Below are 23,873 nucleotides of genomic sequence, written 5' to 3' on the forward strand. Positions count from 1 at the left end.
ATGAATTGGCGGGTGGTGGATGGATCGGGTGGGGTGGATGGAGGCGGGTGATGGATGCGAGTGATGCTCCACCCGCCCCGAACCCGATCCATTTCCATCCCTACTTACAACTTAACTCAACCCCTTCAAATTAAATTTCCATCATATATGATAGAGATACTGCCATCTTGCTAATCAAGTTGAGTAGATGACGAACAACTAGTACTTGACTTGGTTAAAATTATTTTTTTTATATGGGTGTGAGATGACTTATTTAACTACTACTAAATTGTAGCACAGTGAAATCCCGAAGCATCGCCCGGGCCTAAACGCTAGTTTTCCAACATAAATCGCGGTTGAAGATCCCGATAATACTCTCATTCATATTTAACACATATCAATATATCATGCATATCTTCCTGTATTTACGTTAATTGTTGCGTTTTCTTGGTGTGTATAATAAAGGATATAATGTAGTTTTACTAAAATACATCTATACTAGTTATCGTTATTTCCATGATGATTTACATAACACTTAATATGTATTATATTTTTTTTAATGTAATTGCAATATACTTCCAGTCTAGAAGTGAAGTAAATTTCCCAATTAATAATGGTGCGTCGATTAATTAGGCTATGTTTAGTTCACCTTATTTTTACCGATCTGAATTTATATGATCTGAACTTATTTTTTCTGATCTGATTTGATCTGAACTTATCAGATATGATCTGATCTGATCTGAACTTATCTGATATGATCTAAACCTATCTTTTATAAAACATATTATTACTAATATTATTATTACTTTGTATTTCATTCCTAGTATTATTATTACTAGTATTACTAGTATTACTATTACTATCATTTTATTACTATTAGAGTCTTTTAGCATGGATAAAAAAAAGTCTTTTAGCATGGAGATTCTGTTAGATCTTCTTTTCAATATTGTGGAGAGGTAAAAAAAATTTGTATTAGGTATCAAAGTCACATTGTTTACTTTTAACTGCGCTCTCTCTCCTTCCTAAAAAAAAACTTCTCTCTCTGATCTCGCCACTCGTTCTCTGGAATTCAGGTAAATCCCGTAAATGTCTTGCTAATCTTTGTTATAGAATTTTCCTGTAATCAGATTGGTTTTCCAAACATTAACTATATGAAATACTTGTGTCCCGTTTGTGAATTTAGCTTTTAAAAATTTTGATTTTTGATTTCTTAGAAATTTTCTTTCTGCCCATATAATACATATTCTGTTTTGTTGAATTTCTCTCCTATTCAATTCCATTGACGTGTTGATTTTAACCCTTTTCCTGAATTTTATCTATAATTGACTCCCTAATTTCAACTGGGTTGTATTTTCCGGAAATATTTATAAAGATTATGAATTTGACTCCGTACTTATTGTATTGCAGTTGAGCATGGCAGATGATCTTCCAAAAGATATTATTAGAAAAATCGCAGTTGAGCATGTTGATAATCTAGAAGATTTGGAAAGTTTAAGATTGGTTTGCTCTTTATGGAGATCTGAAACGAAGGATGTTAGTTATATGAACTTGAATTTCTGTCCATCAAAAAACACCCAACTTCCATGGTTAATGCTGGCTGATTCACCCACCACTTCACACCGCCGATTTTACAGCCTGACGAAGGGCATGGTTCGTAAGATCGATCTACCTCGATTTGACGATGACGCCGACGACCACCGAAGGTATTTTAGTTCAAAGGGATGGCTGATTGGTGTGAGTAGGAAAAAAGCTCTTATCTCATTTTTTGATCCTTTTACTGGTAGTGTCATCAAACCACCAAGTCATCCCCTCCTTGAGTTTTCAGACGGAGATATATGGTGTGATACAGATTATTTTGTCCAGTTTTCAAGATTTGCATTCTCTACTAGGCCAAAGCCAGGTGATGATTTTGAGGTTGCCATGGTGTTTCACACAGCTAAACATATCGCTTTTTGGAGACCTGGGCAACAACAGTGGATTGAACCTGTTAGACGGTTTCAGATTGAAGATGTGTGTTTTTTTAGGGGAGAATTTTATACCATTGATGCCTACGGTCAAGTAATAGCCTTTGGAAGCGAAATACCAGATAAACCATTCAGAATCGTTTCAAATTTAAAAGCTCAAGGTTTTATACCCTATGTGGTTCATAGGTTTTACATAGTTGTACTAGAAAGCAAACAGAAACTATTGTTGATACACAGGTTAGTGCACGTTAAGTTCCGCAAGGGTAATTTCAAGTATTGGAATACTCGATCTTTTCAGCTATTTGAGTTGGATGTTGACACTGGCAAAGCTAAACAAGTTAAGAATATAGGTAATCGGGCATTATTCATTGGTCACAACTCTACCTTTTTTGTACAGGCATCATCGGATAAACGTAGTTGTAGACCTAATTGTATTTATTTCACCGACGACAATTACGGAGAATATTGGAGTACGACCTGTGGAGGAGGAATGGATATGGGCATATTTTGTTTGGAACAAAGAAAAGTGGTTGCTCCAGATTATCAAGGCCCTTCTCGATTTAGTCATGAAACTCCACCTATATGGGTAGAGCTCCCTAATTATCAAATCTCCAATACTTAGAAGTTTTTATTAGGAAGATGTTTTTAGTTTTACATTCTGCTTATTTGTAGTATTTAATCACACTTGGATGTTGATTTTCCTTTTCCTTGTTAATGCTTAGTTGCTATGTTTAGAAATTTGTGCATAATGGGTTTGTATGCTCTAATATCCACACTATGCCTGTTTCATTCAAAATTATCTCTATATGGCCTAAAACATGCCCCTAGGCAGTGGTTTTCAAAATTCTCTTTGACCCTCCTAGACTTTGGCTTCACTCAGTCTAAAGCTGATTACAGCTTGTTCACTAAAGTGACAAAGAGTACTATCACTCTGGTGCTTGTGTATGTGGATGATTTACTCATCTCAGGCAATTCTATTGAGCAACTCAATCATCTAAAGGAGATGCTATGTCTCTCATTTCACATGAAGGATCTAGGGCCATTGAGCTATTTCCTTGGCCTGGAAATCCACAGATCTTCAGCTGGCTTCTTTGTCTCTCAGAAGAAATACACCATGGATCTCATAAAGGAATATGGTATAGTGGATGCCAAACCATTACAATTACCTATGGATCCCAACCTCAAACTCACTCCTACTCTTGGTGATCTCTTGCCCTCCCCTACTTCATACCAAAGGCTGCTAGGTAAATTAATTTACCTCACAATCACAAGGCCTGATATAGCCTTTACTGTGCAACTCTTAAGCCAGCATATGCAACAACCATTCACATGCAATGTGCAAAAAGACTACTCAGATATCTTCTTGGCACTTCATCACAGGGAATCCTCCTTGCATCTACCTCATCTGCTCAGCTCAATGCCTTCCGTGACAGTGACTGGGCCAGCTGCCCCATGTCTAGGAGGTCTACATCTGGCTACTGCATCCTTCTTGGTCATTCACCAATATCATGGCACAACAAGAATGTCACCCTTTTCCGTCCGCCAAAATCGGATGCTAAAAACGCGGGATCGGACGCTAAATCTATTAGCGTCCGTCAACGGACGCTAAAAGGCTGATGCAAAACCCCTAGTCGCTAATTCTTCGTTTAGCGTCCGCTAAACGGACGCTAAAATTTCAGCGTCCGAAATTTCAAATTTAGCATCCGACTTTATAGTCGGACGCTAATTAGCATCCGACTGTAAAGTCGGATGCTAATTAGCGTCCGTCTTTACTAATTAGCGTCCGACTCTAAAGTCGGATGCTAATTAGCGTCCGACTATAAAGTCGGATGCTAATTAGAAAAGTCGGATGCTAATTAGCGTCCAACCCTAAAGTCGGATGCTAATTAGCGTCCGATTAAAGTCGGACCCCAGACTAATTCTCTTCTTTTTTTTTCAAATGTAATGTTGAAACTTGTGAGTAACCACTTTTCCTTGGTTATTATGTTGAGTCAAACTTGTCACTATCAAATATAATAATGCAAATGTAGAAGGAAAAATTATAATTATTATTATATGTAATAAAAGTAATTACAATATAAATAGAAATGATAAATCAAAATTTGTGAATAATTTACATCCTTACTTAAATAAATAATAACAAAAAATCTATGTAATACATTAGAAAGAAATCATTTCTTCTTCAATATACAAATCTTCAATCTTCAACCTTTCCAAAGTCATCCTATCAAACTCAAACAAACCTGCAAAAGAAAAAAAAAATCAAAATTAGAAACAAAGGTCACTCTCCAGGAAAAACATAACTTACAAGAGCTTAGTCTGCTCAAGCACAATCTAGTTAAAACAGACCATATAGTTGGAGCTCGTACTCAAAATCCAATTCGTTATTTCCTAGGAATCGCTTCCTAGAAAGAGGAAAGTGAGTAATGTACCTGGGCCATCTATATCAGCAAATATGGTTGTGAAATCATCATCATTAACGCCCACTTTGATTCCTTCTGGAGGTGTTTCGTCGAGATTTTTTAACTCTTTTGCAAGCTGCTTAATAAGATTTGGTGAAAGATTTTCATTTGTAGCCTACATACAACAATTTTTATGCATAGGACACAGGACATGTATGGAATGCATAATGCAGTGTTTTACCTGTACCAATCACAACAATTGTACAGACCAAGTGACTTCAGCAGCAACTAATACTCCCCCACTTTGTCAAGTTGTCTCATCCTTTCCAAATTATGATTTTCACATTGTATATCTAAAATGCCTTTTATAGAAGTATTGGTTCCTCGGGTGATAACTCACAGTCCCTTCGGGATCAGGAATCCTGTAACATGAAAATTACACAACATTGTCATGTAAAGATAGGTGTGAAGTTGTTCTTGCTATTATTACACTTCAAAAACTAAACAGGTTATAAAAAACATAATATATAAAATACCCACATAGAGCAAGACAATAAGTAGCATAAAGAACAGGTTATGCCCGATTACACAATTGCTAAGATTTTAGATAATGCAGGATCTGGTCATATAACTCAAAACAAATAAACTACCAGTAAATTTTGGTAACTCACAACACCCTCCTAGATTATAGTCACTCATACATAGATATGCTACATCAATGCAGTATTTGAGACGCTACAGATGCCAGACAGCTAAGGTCTTCTTATATTTGCTATAACTAGCTTAACAACCTTCCAATACGTAGCATCTACTTTATGGACTAAAACAGTTTAAAGTCTCCTCAGGCGACTATTATTAAAGAAGTGTTAGTACTTGTCTGGTAGGCATAAAAATTTACAAGCTATACTTCCCATAAAGTTGGAAGCACAAAACTTGAATACTCTTTTGAGTTGTTTGGTTCTATGAAGCACAAAAACCTCAGGAACACAAGGTTTCCCAGTTTCAAGGACATTTTAGTTTACACAATCTGAGCCGATTTCAAGCCAATGAAGCTTGTAATGTATGGATGCTAAACCTTCTCAGTTTCTACAGTCCAACTATACTTCCCATAAAAATTTACAAGCTATACTTCCCATAAAGTTCATGAATTCTGTCTCTCTAAAACATTTACAATTTCATAATCAAATTACATAATTTCATGAACAACATGCAACATTTCCCAACCAATATCTCATAATTCCAGCAGAAAAACAGTCAATCAACATTCAACAACAATAGAAAACCAGAACTAACAGTAGATTAAGCCAATATACTTTATAATTTTATACTTGGAACAATGCACGAAAAAAAAAGGGGAGATCAAAGCCTTAAGTTTAGATTAGTTCAATAATTTCAACTTCTAACTCAACATTAGTTGTAAAAATTAAAATAATCTTACAAATTAACAGAATAACAAAAATAATATACCGTTACGCTGCAAACTTGCATAGCTCTTGAAATCTATTAACGGTGGAAATCATAAAATTCAGACCCAAGAAATTAGAGAGAAGAGAGAGGAAATCGACAGCTTAATTATTGGAAACAAATGGAGAGATAGAGAAGAACAAGTGTTAATAAAAATTCATGATGTTTCTTTCTACAGAGTACAAAAAAGAATGGTGAAGTAATTAACCCAACCCAAAATTTGTCATGAATTTATTGGAATCAAAGTTCATAGTAATGTAAACTTCAAAACAAGTTTCAATTCGAAAGTAAATGAATTTTAATTAGTAAACAACTTACTACACACAGAAGCTACAACAGCCATCCACAAATGCGGCAACAACGCCAAGAAGCGCGGGAGCACTGCTGCGGCGGCAGCACCAGAGGAGAGAGAAAGTGAACAAATTTTTGGGGTTTCAGTCTTTTGTAAAATGTTTGGAATGAATGTGAACAAGTGTTATAGAATTTATTATACCGGTCAAACCCAACCCAAAATGCGAAACCCTAACCCCAAATACCCAAACCACCCACGAACCCAGAGCCCCACCCACCCGAACCCCCACACGAGCCGGAAAGCACCACCCTCCCCGAACAACCCCACGAACAGACCCACCCAAACCAAAACAACAGATCCAAAACCCAAACCAAAACAACAGATCCAAAAACCCAAACCAAAAAATTAAAAATTGAAAAACAGAAATCCGAAAACGAAAATTCAGAATAAAAAATAGAATAATGAAAATTCAAACGACAATTAAAAATAAAATAAACTATACCTGATAAAGAAGCGGCGGTGATGCTTGAAGACGACGATGAAGCTCAGAGACAGAAGCGGCGATGATGCAACCAACTGAACAAAACCCTACCACAACTAACTGAACAAAAATACCAGATCTAAACGAGTGAAATAACGAAAACCACAATTTTTCTGAGGAAAATGAATAGTTTGAGGGAGATGAAGAGTTAGACAGAGGAAAGAATTGAGGTGAGAGAGAATTGAGTGAGAGAGAATTGAGTGAGAGAGGACCATATGGCGTTATGGACAATAATTGGACGGTTTGGTCGATTGATTTTGGTAGGGTCAATAAATTAGCGTCTGCCTAACGGACGCTAATTTATTGAACGGACGCTAATTAGTGTCCGTTTTTGTAGACGGACGCTAATTAGCGTCTATTTACGAGAGCGGACGCTAAAAAACAAGATAGCAGACGCAAATTAGTGTCTGAAATAAATCAGACGCTAATTTTTAATTTACCGTCCACTTATACTGTCGGACGCTAAATTCAGACGCTAAAAAGGCTGATTCTTGTTGTGTGGAAAGCTAAAAAGCAAAGTGTTGTGGCTAGATCTACTGCTGAAGCAGAATACAGATCTATGGCCATCACAACATGTGAAGTCACTTGGTTAACCACTCTTCTCAAAGACCTGGGTCTCACAAAATTACCACCTACCATCCTAAAGTGTGATAACCAAGATGCTCTTGCAATAGCAGCTAATCCAGTCCTTCATGAGAGGACCAAACACTTGGAGGTAGACTGTCACTATGTCAGGGATAAGATACAATTTGGTGACATCATTACTCAGCATGTGTCATCATCAGATCAACTAGCTGATGTCCTAACAAAAATACTATCTGTCAAGCAGCACAAGCATCTATTGGCCAAGTTGGGAACTTCCACAAATGCTACACTCCCAACTTGAGGGGGAGTAATGACTAATAAGGAGTAATCTGAAAAATATCATGTTTGATATTTCTGGGTATATGATTGTGCTACTGTAAATTGGTGTCATCTGAATTATTCCTCTAGAATATTTTACCTAGGTGGCATTTAGTACCAATCATTGCTAATCATAAGCTGTCCTTTTATTACTGTTATTTTGTCCTTATTAGTCCTACGTATTTTGTCCTTTAGTAGCACTATATAAGGGAAGGTGTAATCAATACTCTATATGGATATTAATACAATCAATCTCTCTACTATTCTCCTATTTCTCTCTTCTCCTTCTACGTTTAATCTCTTTGGTTGTTGAATCATTGATGGTGCATCTGTGTTGATCCTGCATTGCTATAAAACGTATTACATCAGTCCTGCAACAAAAACTCAGGCCCTTCGACTTCCTCGACGACTGCGACCACCTTATGAAGTGCAGGTAAATTTTTGATTTTAAGTTCTTTTTGTTCAGTTTAATGGTTCATCTTAATAACGTTCATTATTACTATCTTGCATTCTTTTTGTTGTTGCTTTCGTGGATTTGTTACTTGTTTTGTGTTCATGTTGATTGCTAGGGTTTTCGTAATTTTACGAATTTTGTTACGTATATCATAATCGTGGAGTGAATTAGGATGTATTCACATAATCTTGTTTCTTTTCTTTGTTTTATCTGATTTCTTGAATGTTATTGTTTTTTGAGGTGAGTTTGTTTTGCGCAATTTACATTTGGCACTCTTTATGTTGTGGTAGTTTAACAATTTGATGCTAAGAGAGCGAGGGAGGGTGAGAATGTGAGTGGCAATGCTTGCTTATTCCAGAATTGTTTATTTGGTAGTTCTCTCAATGAGATCAATTTGGGGTTTTTTCGATGAATTTATCAAACTAAAAAAATTAATATATTCTGGATATACGTGAATTTTGTATTACAATAGTCTTGTGTGCTATACTGCTAACTGCTAATTGCTAAGATAGCTAGTCGTGATGTCGAATGAGTAATTTTGTAAATTGCTGAGCTATCTTTGAGTTCTTTTAAGCTACACAAAAAGTATATTGGTGCCTCGTGAAGCCAGTCTAAGCTGCATTTTCTAGTAGTTGAAGTATTGTTGGGTACTTGGATTTTCCATATGTGGATGTAAATGTGCTGCCGTTGATCCTTTCCGGTCGCAGGACTATATATCACTTGTTAGTGATGTGTTCTGTCTTTGCAGATCATCTACCCCTACCTGTCAGTGGACAGGTAAATATATAAATTGGAAAGTATACTTACTCCAAAGTGCTTTCCTTATAGTCTCCTTTGCATTATAGTGGAGGTTACACATATTTCTTTCCCTTCATAGAATATTTGAGTAACTAATAAATGTTACTTTTGTTTTAGAGAAACTAATAAATGTTTCTGGGTTGAAACTAATGTTCTTTGTTGTGTCCAACTGATGTTCACTCACCTGCTTCAAAACTGCTCCCTCTTCCCCTCTCTCTTCAATAGCTATATTAAGATGCTTCAAGACCTATATAGCTAGTTAGAAAGTTGATTTCGCTATGGGCTGAGTTAATTAGAGAAATTTATACTAATGCCTGAGTCCTTTTGCCAGCTCCTTATGGGTTATAAATTTAGGTTATATTGCAGCCCTTCTAAAAGCAATCTCTATATAGGTCTAGCTTGGTGTGTCTGTTAGAGTGTGTGGTGTTGTTTATAAATAAAATAGATTATAAGAGGTCAGGCTGAGCTTATTGACTGCTATAAGCTAAGTTTGTTGACTGCAATACATATGAGCTCCGATCCTATTGCTGATCCTTATTAGGTATTTTTCCTTTTCCCAAATCTTGACTGTTATGTCCCATATTGTCTTCTCTCTGCAACATCATGTTATGTGTTTTAAATCTTTTTAAACATAGAATCTTATTTGGAAGAGAAAATGCTACAATATTCTTTGAATATTTGAATTTTGAGCCTCATTCAGTTGGGCAGGTAGTTTAGTTGTTTTTTTAGTTCCATTGGATGTGTACTTACTGATTTCGGTTTGAATTCCATATTGAGTGAACAATATCAGTATTCAGTAGGAATGATATGAATGTGATTAAACAAAGGAATTTGTGATCTGAGCTTTCTTTATATTATTATAATTTTTAGGGTTTTTCAAATCTTTCGTTTTTGAAGTCTTATCAGTTGGTAATTTCGATTTAATCTGCCTGTTAGTTATCATCAATTTGTATTTATTCGTTTTTCTTTTCTAATTTTTGGTTGTGTTGAATTGTTTTTGGTTTAGGCAATGTTTAATTGTATTCGTTGTGGTCTCACCTACACACGGTTACATGACATTTTACAGCATAACAAAGGTAAACATCAGCATGATGTACATGAGTGCCCTAACTGCCATAGCAGATTCAGGTGGCCAGATGAGCTATCTGCCCACCTTGAACTGGAGGAGTTGGAGAAATAGAGATTGCGAGCTGAGCGACTGCGAGCTGAAGCTGAGCGACTGCGAGCTGAAGCCGAGCAACCAGGTAGTTAACTTTGATGTATCTGCCATTTTTTTATACTGTCTGTTGGTAGAAGTGACACTTTTCCATTTTTTTTCCCTGATTTGTAGGCATTGATTCAGATTTCTGACACAGAAACTGCATCTTCTGCAAAGACTGCTCTTGATGGAAGAAGCATTCCCAGGTGATTTTGGATTTATTGTGTGGCTTCAGGCGATGTCCATATTTAGTGGATCTTACCCTATACATGTCAATCTTGTATGTGCTGGAATCAGTTGAAGTTGTGAGATTCCTTCTCGCATCATTTACCATTGATCTTGCTAACGTCCTGCATGTTCATACCACTCCCCTCCTCTTCCCCGGGTATTCCTCGACTTATTTCAGTAGAGCATTTTGTCATCGAAAGGTGATTTTGGATTTATTGTGTGGTTTCAGGCGATGTATCGTTGTATTCCTTGTGATTACACATACACGAGGAAAAATGATATTTTTACAGCATAATAGAGATAAGCATCACCGGTAGAAATATGAGTGCCCCACCTGCTTTAGCAGGTTCAGGTGGGCAGATCAGCTATCTGCCCACCTTGCACTGGAATTGGAGGAGCACGGACTAGGCAGTTGAGATGGTTAACCACCGTGAATGAAATTGGAGGAGCCAACTGCAGAAATAATTTCGGCATTTTCTTTCCCGTCGTTTCGTCGCACTTTTTCGTTTTCCGGCGCTTTCTTTCTCGTTTCTTTGCAATTTCATTTCTCTAAGCGTTTCTTTCTCGTTTCTTCGCAATTTTCACTCATTTCTTCGCAGAATCATACTGATGTAAGTCGTTTCTTGGTTTTGTTTTTTCGAATCATTTTGTAATTTCGATTTAATCCTGATAAAATCTGTGGTGCATACGGAAGTTTTGATGGACCCAAATAGTATCATGAAATTGTATTTTCATTGATAATTAATTATACGAGTGTGTTTGTGAGAGCTCATATCTCTCATTCGCCTTGGTAGAACCCTTTGTTTCTACCTTTCCTAATCTCTTGTGTGGAGCTCACTTGTTTGGCTCACCTTTCAACTCATGTACATACAATACATATTTATAGTTGTTGTAGTTCTAGATTCTCTACACTTGTCTAATATCTTTGATTTGTAAAATTAAAGATGTTTCTAGATACATCACTTCATGTTTCATTACACATCTAGATTTTTCTAGATTAATCTCTAACAAATCCGTCTATTAGTAATTATCAATTTATATTATTATAATTTTTAGGGTTTTTCGAATCATTCGTTTTTAAAGTCTTTTCAGTTGGTAATTTCGATTCAATCCGCCTGTTAGTTATCATCAATTTGTATTTATTCGTTTTTTTTTCTAATTTTTGGTTGTGTTCTTGAATATTTCGTTTTTTATGTAGTGTTTTTCAATTCTGGGATTGTTTTTCGTTTTAGGTCGTTTTTTTAAGTTCGTAATTTCGATTCTATTCAAAAAAAATTCTAATTTTTAGGGTCTTTTTTTTCTAATTCTTGGTTGTATTCTTGAATCTTTCGCTTTTTTTTGATGAAGTGTTTTTCAATTCTTGGATTGTTTTTGGTTTCAGGTGATGTATCATTGTATTTTTTGTGGTTACACATACACAAAGAAAAATGATATTTTATACCATAATAGAGATAAGCATCAGCGGTGGAATGGGTGCCCCATCTGCCTTAGCGTGTTCAGGTGGGCACATCAGCTATCTGCCCACCTTGTGATATGTTGTCGTATACCCATCAAAAAAAATTCCTGCAAAACCTTCTAACAATATAGTAGCGTAAGTAGGGTCGAATTCACAGAGAGATGGTCGTTTTTAATCTAGCTTCTAATATATGGAGAAACTAAACAAGATCAGGAATAATTGAATTAAAGTTCTAAATTAATCAAACTACGAAAAAGAAACTAAAAAGGATCTAGGGTAATGGTTCACCATGTTTATAACTATAATCTATCAAAATATCATCAATAGTTCAATCAAGCAGATATCTAGAGCACAGGTTAATCCTTGGTCAGACATTAACGCTCTCAAATCAACATATGCTAGTACGGTCGCTCAACATAATCAGATTTGCTAATTGTAGGTAAGTATCTAAGAAGTAATATCTCTCGATCTATGACTCGATATTAACAATATTTAATCAGACAATTGATCAGATTGCAAGATTAACAATAAAAATACTAATCAATTAGAGAAATCAATAACTAATCAAACCATGAATAAATATCAATCAAATCATAGCATAGAAACATGGATTCCCAAAACCCTAGAAATAAAAACTACTCTAACATGAAATAAAAGATCATATCTAAAACTATAAAAGAAAACATAATTAAAGTAATCAAGGAAAGAAACTAATGAAACTCATGAACTAATGAGGAAGAATAAAAACTAGGGTTTACACAAAAAACTAGAGAGAAAGAGAGGAGAGAAAACTAAAACTTAAAACTATCAAAAAATAACGTGAGAGGGAGAGGAGAGGGAGAGGAAACAAAAACTCTCCGTAATGAATGCTATATTGATTGGCCATAACTAACTGTACGTTGTTCCCTAGCACCAACCGAAAGGACCGCCCTCTTACAACGCAACTAGGAGTCAACCCCTCCAAATTCCATTCATATATACTAGGAATACTTGCTAGCCTGCTAATCAAGTTGAGTAGTTTATGAACAACTTGTACTCGATTTGGTTAAAACTAGTTCGGGTTGAGCAAACCCTAGCTAGCTCAACCAACATATTATAATTTTCTATTAGTTTTCATACTTATATTACAATTTTAAAGTGTTGATTTTTGTTTCTTTATTGATATTAAGGATCTATACTAGTATATTAAAAGGTGTTCTTAAGTAAGGAACGGCGCCGCTCCCCCTTAGGTTGTTTTACTACACATAATCCTTATACAACAAAAAAAAGTACTAAATGCATTGTATATGATTTGATCCAATAACCTTCAAGTTCATATACTAAAGTTTTAACCACTAAACCAAATGATACTTGGTGATATCATTTTAAAGTAAATTATTAATAACTAGAACTATAAGTACCCGAGCTGGGCCTACAAACTAGTTTTAATATAAAAACAAGTTTGTATGTAGTAACTTAGAGAGTTCATTAAGGTCATCTAATAGTAAAAATACTAGAACGAGAGGACAAAAAACATAACACTTGAAAGGATGAAATTGAACAAATAAAAATGCTATATCTACAATTTCATTCTTGTTGTTTCATTAACTCTATTTGATTTCTCTCTCCGGGATTGCTTCAACGAAGGGGAGTTTAATAAAACTTGTTTGCTCGCAACTCGCAAGAACTCCGATTCGACTCGATAAAACCTTGTTAACAATTGAGTCAAGTCGAGTTGTGCACAACGTAAAACATACTCGACTCACTCGATCAACATGAACAATGGTAGAGGCCATCGTTTAAGATGTGCAAGGAGACCTACAACACAAGGCCCCCCTTTTAGGGGCCCCCAAAAGAACCAACACTCAATTCATATCAGACATATATATTGTCTGTAATCTCGTCAATTTTGATGCTTTATTTGTGTGTATTTAATCTTAATATAGGTACTTTATTGATATATATTTTCTATATTGTAAATTTTTATAATATTTATATATCTAAGTCCCTATTTTTATAATTGGTATAGGGCTTCTAAAATGTTAAAGGCTACCATAGATAATGGCATCTTTCAAAATAAGTTTGACCTTCAGTCATCTATCTATCGAGTGGACGTGACCCATAGGGTCACCCTTTAGCACACTACCCACGAGGATAGCAAATCAATGATGCTAATCCACAAATTCAAATACAAAAGAAAAAGTGAGGTTTGTGATGATCTTTCAATCTTTTCTACAAGGTAACCTATAGTATCCTTATACATGAAGTTTAACAATTCGGTCATTCTGGTCGAATTTTATTATGGAATTTTGACCACATTCTCCATGAGACTGCGTGCCCTCTTATCTATTCCTTCTCCGAGCTTAGGTTATGAAAAAATGAGAAGAAGGAATTGAGAAGAACGTATCAGCAACAACTAGTTTTATAATGCGACAACTCATGATGTACCACAAAATATCTACATCATAATCCATCATAATTAACTCTCTAACAAACAACAACAAAATTACAAAATATATATACATGGTGCTATGGATACATTACTTTTGTAGGGTAACACGAACTTCACTATCATGCTTATGCGGTCATATATGCCAAGTTGAGATTTTAGGAAGATAGAAGAGTACTATCAAAAGAGGCGTATATTAGCAACATTAAATCCCGGAGCAACATTTGTCATACATTAGGAATTCAGGATGTATTGTGAGTATGGTACATCCAAGTTTAGTTTTAAGTTCAGTTTGCTCGTTGCTTATTTGACATCCTTCAAATAAATGAGCAAAATTCTAACAATAGGAAGAGTTTCAAGCGAGAGATGAGCAAAAAATAAACTCGGATGTAGATAATAAGAAGAAGAAAATTGTCAACATATGGTCATGTGACTCTTTTTGGAATAAGAAAATGTTCAGCCTATGAGTAACATATGTCGCACATAACGCAAAGAAAACTCTTTCCTATAATCATGTCCAATTGGTAATATGATACATACAATAATACAAACTCAATGCTAACAAACAATCACCACCTTAGTTTCTACTTTCTAAGCGGATTGAATGTTTGGTACAACTGAATCATGCTCGCTATAATGAGTGTTCGTATTTTGTTTGTATCTCTTTTTAAAGCAGTTGTTTTCTCTCGATCATTTCTGCCTACTACTAATTTAGTCCGTGACTCTTATTTGTTTGATTTATTAGCTATTATAGTCTGATCAACTATTCGTTGTTTAGCTAATTTACCGTTGTTTTCCTTAATTTCTAGGTTTAGTTGTAGCTATTGTCAAAAAATTAATAATATTCAAATCAATAATTCATGTAAAGATTGGATCAAAGCCTAATTGTTGCTTAATCTTCTTAAGCTGAGACTTTTTGTTGTCAATACTCAATACTACATTCATTTGACTTCAGCGAACACATTATTAGTTCAGGTTACATATTGGTCATATGATAATTAATTTCTGAAAAATAGAGTGTATATAGGATATGTTATTTTAATTTAGGATCCACCTTGCTTCCATTTGATGGAGCAGTATTTTTTTTCTTTCTAATTTCCTTATCTTATTTTATGTGTTTTATGGAATTAAATGTCATACAATGGAATTGAGGATGATTATGTCCATAAATACCTCTAAAAAAATGTCCACAGTAACTCTCGTGTGCTGCCCTTGCACGGAGACTAAACAACCAGAAGCCCAGACACTTGAAAGGAAGGGGGATCATAAGGAAAATCCTCCTTCAAGTGTCCCCACTTAAGGTCATGAGGTGGATATATAGCCTCCAAGTAAGCTAAGTTAAGCTTGAAATTATTTTAATTGTATATATGTTTGCTTGATATAACCTGAAACATCAATTACATAATACTTTTATATATACTATCCCTTCCATTCTCAAATAATTGTTTAGTTGACTTCTATGGCCAACCTTATAACTCTTAACCATATTTTTTAACCATTATAAATATCAAATCTTAGCTTATGATGATTTAACTCTTGTTAGATTCACATCAATGTATAACTTCAGTATATCAAAATTTATTAAGATTACTAATATGTAATTAGAAATATTAATGGTAAAAATCATACCGTATAATTATTATTTGAGAACAGATGGAGTAGTTTTTTAAAAATGGATGGTAATAAGTAGCTATTACTAATCAGATTCGCTTGTTCCACCTGCATTCCCACAATCCCACCTAATTTATGAACGATGGACAAAATTATGAGCAATGGCTTTGATAGCTCTATATTCCCCCCTTTAGGTGAATAATAGCATTTGTGTCGCTATTGTATATTTCTACATCTTGTACTTGGATAGTCACCTGCTCTTGAAAACAAAAATTCACTTGACTTGCTACTTGTTACCTTCTTAGGGTCTGTTCTCTTTGGCATAAAATAGCTGAATTGAACTGAACTGAAATGAATAGTGATATGTGAGAGTAAAAATATTGTCCAAATCAGCTGAACTGAATTGAACGGAACTGAAAATAAACTAGGGAGAACAGGCCCTTAGTCATTGTTCCTAATTTCAAGCATATTTTTTCATTGAATAAGAAAAACTAATTGTTATTAACATTTTGATTGCTCATTGACAACATCAAATATCTACTCCTTTACTTCATTTTTTTTTGCGACTGCTCTACAACCATTGTAAATTCTACATGGTACAGACGTACATCTAAATAATGAATCAAAATCTTTATAGTATATAAATAAATGAAAAGGTAAAGATGGAATACTCTAAGCTGTAAGCTTATAACATGAGTGCTTTAGATGGATCATCACTCGTCAGGCCAATTACCACACACATATACATTATACACGTAACGTGTATTTAATTTGTTACACTACCTAAGTACCTATTGCTACAAAACCACATGAAACTCTACAATCCTACCCACTTGGCCACTTCAAAATCTCATATATAAATAAGATTGCTCACTTTCACAACCATCAATAATACAAGTAACCAATCCAATATGGAACATCATAAACACAATCCAATTTCACCACCAACACCAAAAACTTATAAAGTAACAGCCACTTCCATCTCCTACACAAAAACTACCACAAACACTTCCACTACTACTTCCTTCACACCAAGCTTCCTCTTTAAAGATTGCACCACCACCCCACCAACCTACATTCTCCAAGACATCTCCCTAACCGCCTTCCCTTCCCAAATACTAGCCATTGTCGGTCCGAGCGGGGCCGGAAAATCCACCCTCCTAGACATCCTAGCTGCTAGAACCTCCCCTACTTCCGGCACCCTCCTCCTTAACTCCCACCCTATTTCTCCTTCGTCCTATAGAAAACTCTCCGCCTACGTCCCACAACATGATGCTTGTCTTTCTCTCCTCACTGTCTCCGAAACCTTTGCCTTCACTGCCCGCCTACTCCACCCCAAGTTTTCCTCCAAAGAGATCTCCGATGTTGTCTCCACCCTCCTAGGGGAACTTCGTCTAGGACATTTATCCAATACTTGGTGTGAAAAGAGTTTATCAGGAGGTGAAAAAAGAAGGGTTTCTATAGGACTTAGTCTATTACATGATCCTGGAATTCTTCTCCTTGATGAACCTACTTCAGGCCTTGATAGTGCTTCTGCTTTCAATGTCATGCAAACCCTAAAATTTATCGCACTTTCGAGGCATCGAACAGTTGTTGTTTCTATCCATCAACCTAGTTTTAAGATCCTTTCAACCATTGATCAAATTCTTTTGTTATCTAAAGGAAGAGTTTTACATCATGGGAGTTTATCTTCTTTACAAAATCACTTGAATTTTAATGGTTTTACTGTTCCTCCTCAGCTTAATGCCCTAGAATATGCTATGGAAATACTAAATCAACTTCCTGTTCCTCCATCTCCTACTCACAATTTAAGTGATCATCATAATGCAAATGATCATAAAAGAGAGAAGATCAAGTATAAGAGTTCAAGATTGCATGAAATTCTTATACTTTCCAGAAGATTTTGGAAGATTATTTACAGAACAAAACAGCTTCTTTTGACAAATACTTTGGAAGCATTAATTGTTGGTCTTGTTTTAGGAACTATTTACATTAATATAGGGTATAATAAAGAAGGGATTCAAAAAAGATTAGGGCTTTTTGCATTTACTCTTACATTTCTCCTCTCTTCTACAACAGAAACCCTACCAATTTTCATTAATGAGAGACCAATCTTATTAAGAGAAACTTCAAGTGGAGTTTATAGAGTATCTTCTTATCTTTTAGCTAATACCCTTGTTTTCCTCCCTTATTTGCTTGCCATTTCAATAATCTACTCTTTTTCAGTGTACTTTCTTGTAGGACTTTGTGCTACATGGCTGTCTTTTGGGTATTTCGTCCTCGTAATTTGGATCATTGTACTCATGGCTAACTCCTTTGTCCTATTCCTTAGCTCGATTGCCCCCACATACATCGCCGGGACGTCGTTGGTAACCGTGCTTCTCGCCGGGTGTTTCCTCTTCTCAGGGTACTTTATTGGTAAGGAAAGTATGCCAAAGTATTGGGTATACATGCATTACTTGTCCATGTATAAGTATGCCCTAGATGCTTTGCTTATAAATGAGTACTCTTGCCTTGTGAGTAAGTGTTTGGTGTGGTATGAAGGGACTAAGAGTTGTATGGTGACAGGACATGATGTTTTGGAAAAGAGAGGGTTACATGAAGATCAAAGATGGATTAATGTTTATGTTTTAGTTGGGTTTTTTGTTGTCTATAGAGTACTTTGTTTGTTGGTGTTGATTAGGAGAGTTTCAAGGTCTAAAAAATAATAATGTTGATGGTCAATTTTTATGTTTGTTCCAATCATAACAAATAATATTCCAATGCTCTATGATTTGGTGAATCTATGAGTTCTGTTGTTTCACTTTCAGTAAATCTATTGTGAAATAACATATGGGACATGCATGATGCATTTATGCATGGTTCATTGCTTTTTTCCAAGTATTTGCATAGGGGGATCTCCTTCAAGATCTTCATGTATATAAATGTTGGACATTGTTGTATATTTACAAAGCAATCATATATAGTAATGAAAGATTAGGTATTTTGAAAAGTTAATAGTCAAACTCGATATATTTGAAATTAACAGTTCTTCACTTTTCTCTATTCTTATAACCGATGCATTAAAAGTTCTTTTAAAGCGGAGGATCTCCTAATGTTATTTTTCTTACCTCAAAAGAAAAAATTTAACCATGAATATTATATGCATGTGTACCCATTGCTAAAACAAAGAGAGTGGTGCATAGCTTCGACAAAATTATTTGACAGGTTATAATATTCATTAGGTATATCATGTTCTACTCGTTCAATATTCGAATATCCTCTATCTATTTAAGAATGAATTATATGCTAATTAAACTATAATCAAGTTGTGAAACATTTATCACCCTAAATTTATTATTAGCTTATCTTTATAGCTTATCTTTATAAGAACTAGGGTAGTACTCATAACACTAGGCCGGGTTTGTGTATAAGATTTTAGGGTTAATGAATGCTACAATTTAATATTCCTATGAACAGTGTTAACCAATAAATTAACCAAGTGGTCTTGGCATAGTGGTTGCTCACTTTGTTGCTTAATCAATTGGTCGAGGGTTTGATCCTCAACCTTTGGGAATGAAAAGAGATTCTTGACCAGCCCTTTACTCTTAAGTGGAGCACCCAGAGCGAAAGGATTAGTCACTGCTATCGGTGATGGAGACCTTGGTTGTTAAAAAAAAAAAAAATCACATTGTTAACCAATAAATTGAGGGGGGGGGGGGGGGGGGGGAGGGGTTTGTTCTAATATTTGATATGGCACATACCATCACGTCTTTCAATTATTATTAACGCTTTTTTCAACTTTCTATAGAATTGGGCATCATGCCATAATCTACCAAGCCTATTTAGTAGCGCCACTATTCTATCAAGGGTGACCCGTGACCCGAAATTCTTTTGAACATAGGGAATCTTGCTTTATGTTAATTGGAGCAGCTTTTGATTTTCAGCAAATGTTTCTTGTTACAAAATGGAAAAAATAGATGTCACGGGTCCTTATCAAATATATCCAAAATTAAAACAGCAGAATCAACCAAAAAAAATTTGTCACTTTTTTCTCATCACTCTTTTTAAATGTCTTGTCTTTGTCCACAACAAAATTGTAAAATCTATAAAAAAAATAATAATAATAATAAGGGAAATTCACATTGATAATTCTATGATTTGACTATTTAAGGGCCTGTTCTCTTCGGCATAAAACAGCTGAACTGAACTGAATTGAACTGAACTGAACTGATCTGAATTGAACTGAGCTGAACTGAACTCAATTGAACTCAATTGAACTCAACTGATCTGAACTGGACTGAACTGAATTGATCTGAATTGAACTGAATAGTGATATGTGAGAGTAAAAGTATTGTCAAGAGCTGAACTCAACTGAACTGAACTGGTCTGAACTGAACTGAACTGAACTGAACTGAAAATAAGGTGGGGAGAACAGGCCCTAAATATGTTAACAAAATATAATAATTTATCTAAACCATATATCATTGTGTTATTTTGTAGCGTGACATTAATTTGCATCAAAAGAATAGTGTAACATTCATGATGAAATATCCGCTAAAAATATACTCTTTTGATGTTTACTAAATCTTAAATAATTTATAACTACATACATAATAATCCAAAATATATACAAATTAAACATACAATAAAACATATCCATTTGAAATTGATTTTTTGTGATTTTGGGATTCTTTTGTACACTATTTGTGTTTTTCTTTTCCAATTTTGTGTCTTGACTCTTGATGATAGTAATCAACCATTATTGATCTCAAAGAGTACATTTCTTGAACATAGTAAATGAATTATAGAATTATGGTCCCAACATAGAAAAATTATACTACGAGGTCATTTTATGAAATACTCCCTCCGTCCCACAATACAGTGCTTGTTTCTTTTTTACACGATCTCCAAGAAGTAACTTTGACCTTTAATGTCTTCAATTCTGCATTAATAAAAAATACAAAAAGTTGATAATATGAAACTACACATTGAGACGAATCTAACAAGATCCCACATGAATATGTTTTTTTATATATACAAATGAGAATATTCGGTCAAAGATTTTAAGTTTGACCCACCAAAAATGAAGTAGGCACTATATTATGAGACGGAGGAAGTATATAAAGTTTTCAATCACTAGATATAAACTGTTAAAACACATACATGATTATCAAGGATAATTTTCATAATTATTATATTTCCTCCGTTTCAAAATAGATGGTACATTGTCTATTTATGGGTGTTTCAAAATAGATGATACATTGTTTTTTTTCCTTATTTAGTAACTTTTGCCTTACACTTTTACCATTTTACTTAATTAATACATGTGGTCCCCAACTTTTTCTTTCTCCCTCCTTTTCACATGGGACCACTAGAATTAAACTACCTCCCTTTATACTACTTAAACATATTTATGAAATTTTGCCTAGGAGTCCGTTTTAATCACAATGTACCATCTATTTTGAAACGGAAGAAGTATAATAATAGTCTTTGCTTTATTTTCTTTGTTGTAGCTTATAAGTTATAACTCACGTCTCACTGTTTGGTTGCACTTGCACATGAATGATAATGAATCCCTAGGGAAAAAACATTCACGAGATGTACATCTCGAGTCTCGACTCCAACTACGCATCTCACGTGAACTTAGTAGCCAGTAACACAACTATTTCTAAACTGTCCACCATTTTCTGAACAAGTTGTGAGAATGTTGCTATTTCTAAACTGTCCACCATTTTCTTAACAAGTTGTGAGAATGTTGTGTTCCAAAAGTTCACGAAATATAACGGTACGGTGGTTTTGTTAAAGTGATGTGATTTTCAGCTAGAAATTGATCTTTTAGAAAGTAAAGATTCTGAATTGCATATTTTTTTTTAGTGGGTTCTAGTCTACATTCTACAACTAATCCTTTACTACAAAAGGTTACTCACGGTCCAATGTTATTGAGATTTGATATAAAAATCCATGTGAATTGTTCCACAATTAAAATAAACCATCACTTAATAAGTTTTAAAAGGTTAATTTTTTTGGTGCTAATGAGCGACTAGGCGAGAGAATGTAGACGGGATTCAATCTCTTAATACACACCACCTTCACAAGACTTTACCATTTAAGCTAGATGACATCCACTTTAAAGGATTGCTTATCCTAATTTTGATTAATTGATTATAGGATCATGTAATTTTTTATGAATTTGAAAATAATATAATATCCATCTGACAAACAACGAACTTGACTTGGTACCAAAGCCTAGGTGGAGTTTAAAGATCTTAAAAAGACAACTCACACAAAAAAAAAAAAAAAAGGAGAGAATTGTATAATCTAAAATCGAGAAATTGCACCAAAATTCAATCAGTACACGCCAAGAATAAGCGATTTGCATTAGTTTTCCTTATCCAACTCCATCAAAGTCTTTTTTTTCTGTATAAAAGTTCGATTCATATATATATAGTGCTTATCTTGACGAAATTATACATCTCATAGTTTGAGCCATCTTAATTATTACTAACTCCATATACATAACCCAATCTTCTGTCTCAATCATACATAAAAATTTAGTTAGAAGAGACTAAGATTCGCGCCATTAAGAGAACATTGCTTGTTGCCAAAGGGGCCACAGTGGTGTTGGACACCAAGGTAGTGTTGCGAGGGTTATGTTATCATTCTATCTTTGAGCTCTTAACATGGATTTTATCGCATATAACTATCATAACAAAGGGGATGTAGCTCAAATGGTAGAGCGCTCGCTTTGCATGCGAGAGGCACGGGGTTCGATCCCCCGCATCTCCAAATTTTTGCATATTTTGCTGTACCATTGTTCTAATGGCAGCTTGGGAATGGGATGTATAAAATGTATTCATGTACTGGTTGCTTTTTGTAGCTAGATTTATTTCAACGATCATATGATTTATTTCTTTATTATATAGGTTAATATTGGGATTTATTGGTCGCCTTTTTCAGCTAGGTTAGAACCTTTTTAATGAGTGTATCACTTTGTAAATTGTGTTTTGTGAAAACTAATAGTAGAAAACTGGATTTTTTTTATTTCCATAATTTTGTTTTTAGTTTTCAGAAAATAACTGAAAATAGAATAAGATAATGAACGAACACTAAATGGGAATAAATGTATCACTTTGTAAATTGTGTTCGTCTGTCTGTTAGCTAACAATTGCCAAACGGTTTACACCTAAAAAAAACAATTGCTAAGGGCTCGTTTTATATCACTATAAGTTTCTACTTTTTGGTTTTATAAATATGAAAATTATAGAATAAAAGCGCACCTCTTTTTTTAAGTAAAGGAAAGGCGCGGGGTATAATAAACTCACACTTGTACTAAACGTGTGTTTTGTGAAAACTAAAACTAGATTTTTTTTTATTTCCATAATTTTGTTTTTGATTTTCAGAAAAAAAAACTAAAAATAAAATAAGATAACGAACGATTTGACATAAAATATGAGTAGAAAATGTCTAATCGTTGTAAATAATATTAAACGGATCTAGTATAATTTTTTCAATCAATTTCGAAACTATTCAAGCCGACCCAAATCCCAACATGACCCACTTGCAGAACATAATGTGTGGGCCTGTGGCAAATTATTATTATTCCAAACCAAATCGGCCCACCCAATGCCCAACTAGATTCACAACGAATGAATAAAACAATTTTAAATGAAAGAGATCAAACGTTGTATATCATAATCTAACCCCTCTAATCCATAATAATGATTAGGTTAACCAGCTTATTAATGGGGATGTAGCTCAAATGGTAGAGCGCTCGCTTTGCATGCGAGAGGCACGGGGTTCGATCCCCCGCATCTCCACAGAAAGTCATTTTAGGTTTTAGCTACCTTCATGTCAACAATAACATTTTATTCTTTATTAGAATATAACCTATGGAGTGATATTTTAGTTTTGTATATTGTTCTCACACATAAAAAGTGAAACAAACCAACCATCTCCATTTATTGAGACTATTACACCTCCACTAATCAATCATTCTACCATAACAACGTACTCCAAATGACCAAATTGTTGGCAAGTACTACACAATATAGTATAGACTCGTTAAATCAGACCTGCAGCGTTGCCACTCATCACTCCTCGATGTATATGTATACCAATGTCTGCCAGATAATAAACACTTAAATGTCACTCATCACTCCTCGATGTACATGAA

General features: G+C 34.6%; 2 protein-coding genes, 1 long non-coding RNA gene and 2 other non-coding genes across 6 annotated transcripts; 4 read left to right on the plus strand and 1 right to left on the minus strand.

Moving 5' to 3' along the window:
* Positions 1 to 921: 921 nt before the first annotated feature.
* LOC104888340 (hypothetical protein) lies at positions 922 to 2,681 on the plus strand. 2 transcript variants are annotated; one of them, XM_010673279.3, is made up of 3 exons: positions 922 to 1,052; positions 1,387 to 2,180; positions 2,341 to 2,681. In XM_010673279.3, exons 2-3 carry the CDS (start codon positions 1,393 to 1,395, stop codon positions 2,531 to 2,533), a joined length of 981 nt encoding a protein of 326 aa, XP_010671581.2. In that variant the 5' UTR covers positions 922 to 1,052; positions 1,387 to 1,392; the 3' UTR covers positions 2,534 to 2,681. The 2 variants fall into 2 exon arrangements, with proteins under 2 accessions (XP_010671581.2, XP_010671580.2); XM_010673278.3 differs by having other exon boundaries at positions 923 to 1,052; positions 1,387 to 2,681.
* A 1,289-nt stretch (positions 2,682 to 3,970) lies between these two features.
* LOC125495955 (uncharacterized) lies at positions 3,971 to 6,950 on the minus strand. The gene is made up of 4 exons (XR_007272406.2): positions 6,604 to 6,950; positions 4,587 to 4,767; positions 4,376 to 4,481; positions 3,971 to 4,186 (listed from the first exon to the last, which is right to left on the minus strand). It is a non-coding gene; the product is annotated as an uncharacterized LOC125495955 (long non-coding RNA).
* A 9,644-nt stretch (positions 6,951 to 16,594) lies between these two features.
* LOC104888343 (ABC transporter G family member 8) lies at positions 16,595 to 18,500 on the plus strand. The gene has a single exon (XM_010673282.4). It carries the CDS (start codon positions 16,630 to 16,632, stop codon positions 18,424 to 18,426), a length of 1,797 nt encoding a protein of 598 aa, XP_010671584.2. The 5' UTR covers positions 16,595 to 16,629; the 3' UTR covers positions 18,427 to 18,500.
* A 3,913-nt stretch (positions 18,501 to 22,413) lies between these two features.
* TRNAA-UGC (transfer RNA alanine (anticodon UGC)) lies at positions 22,414 to 22,486 on the plus strand. The gene has a single exon. It is a non-coding gene; the product is annotated as a tRNA-Ala (tRNA).
* Positions 22,487 to 23,444: 958 nt separating this feature from the next.
* Positions 23,445 to 23,517, plus strand: TRNAA-UGC (transfer RNA alanine (anticodon UGC)). Its single transcript has one exon. It is a non-coding gene; the product is annotated as a tRNA-Ala (tRNA).
* The last annotated feature ends 356 nt before the right edge of the window (positions 23,518 to 23,873 follow it).

Source organism: Beta vulgaris, chromosome 3 (genome assembly GCF_026745355.1).
Source record: "Beta vulgaris subsp. vulgaris cultivar EL10 chromosome 3, EL10.2, whole genome shotgun sequence".
NCBI classification, from domain to species: domain Eukaryota; kingdom Viridiplantae; phylum Streptophyta; class Magnoliopsida; order Caryophyllales; family Amaranthaceae; genus Beta; species Beta vulgaris.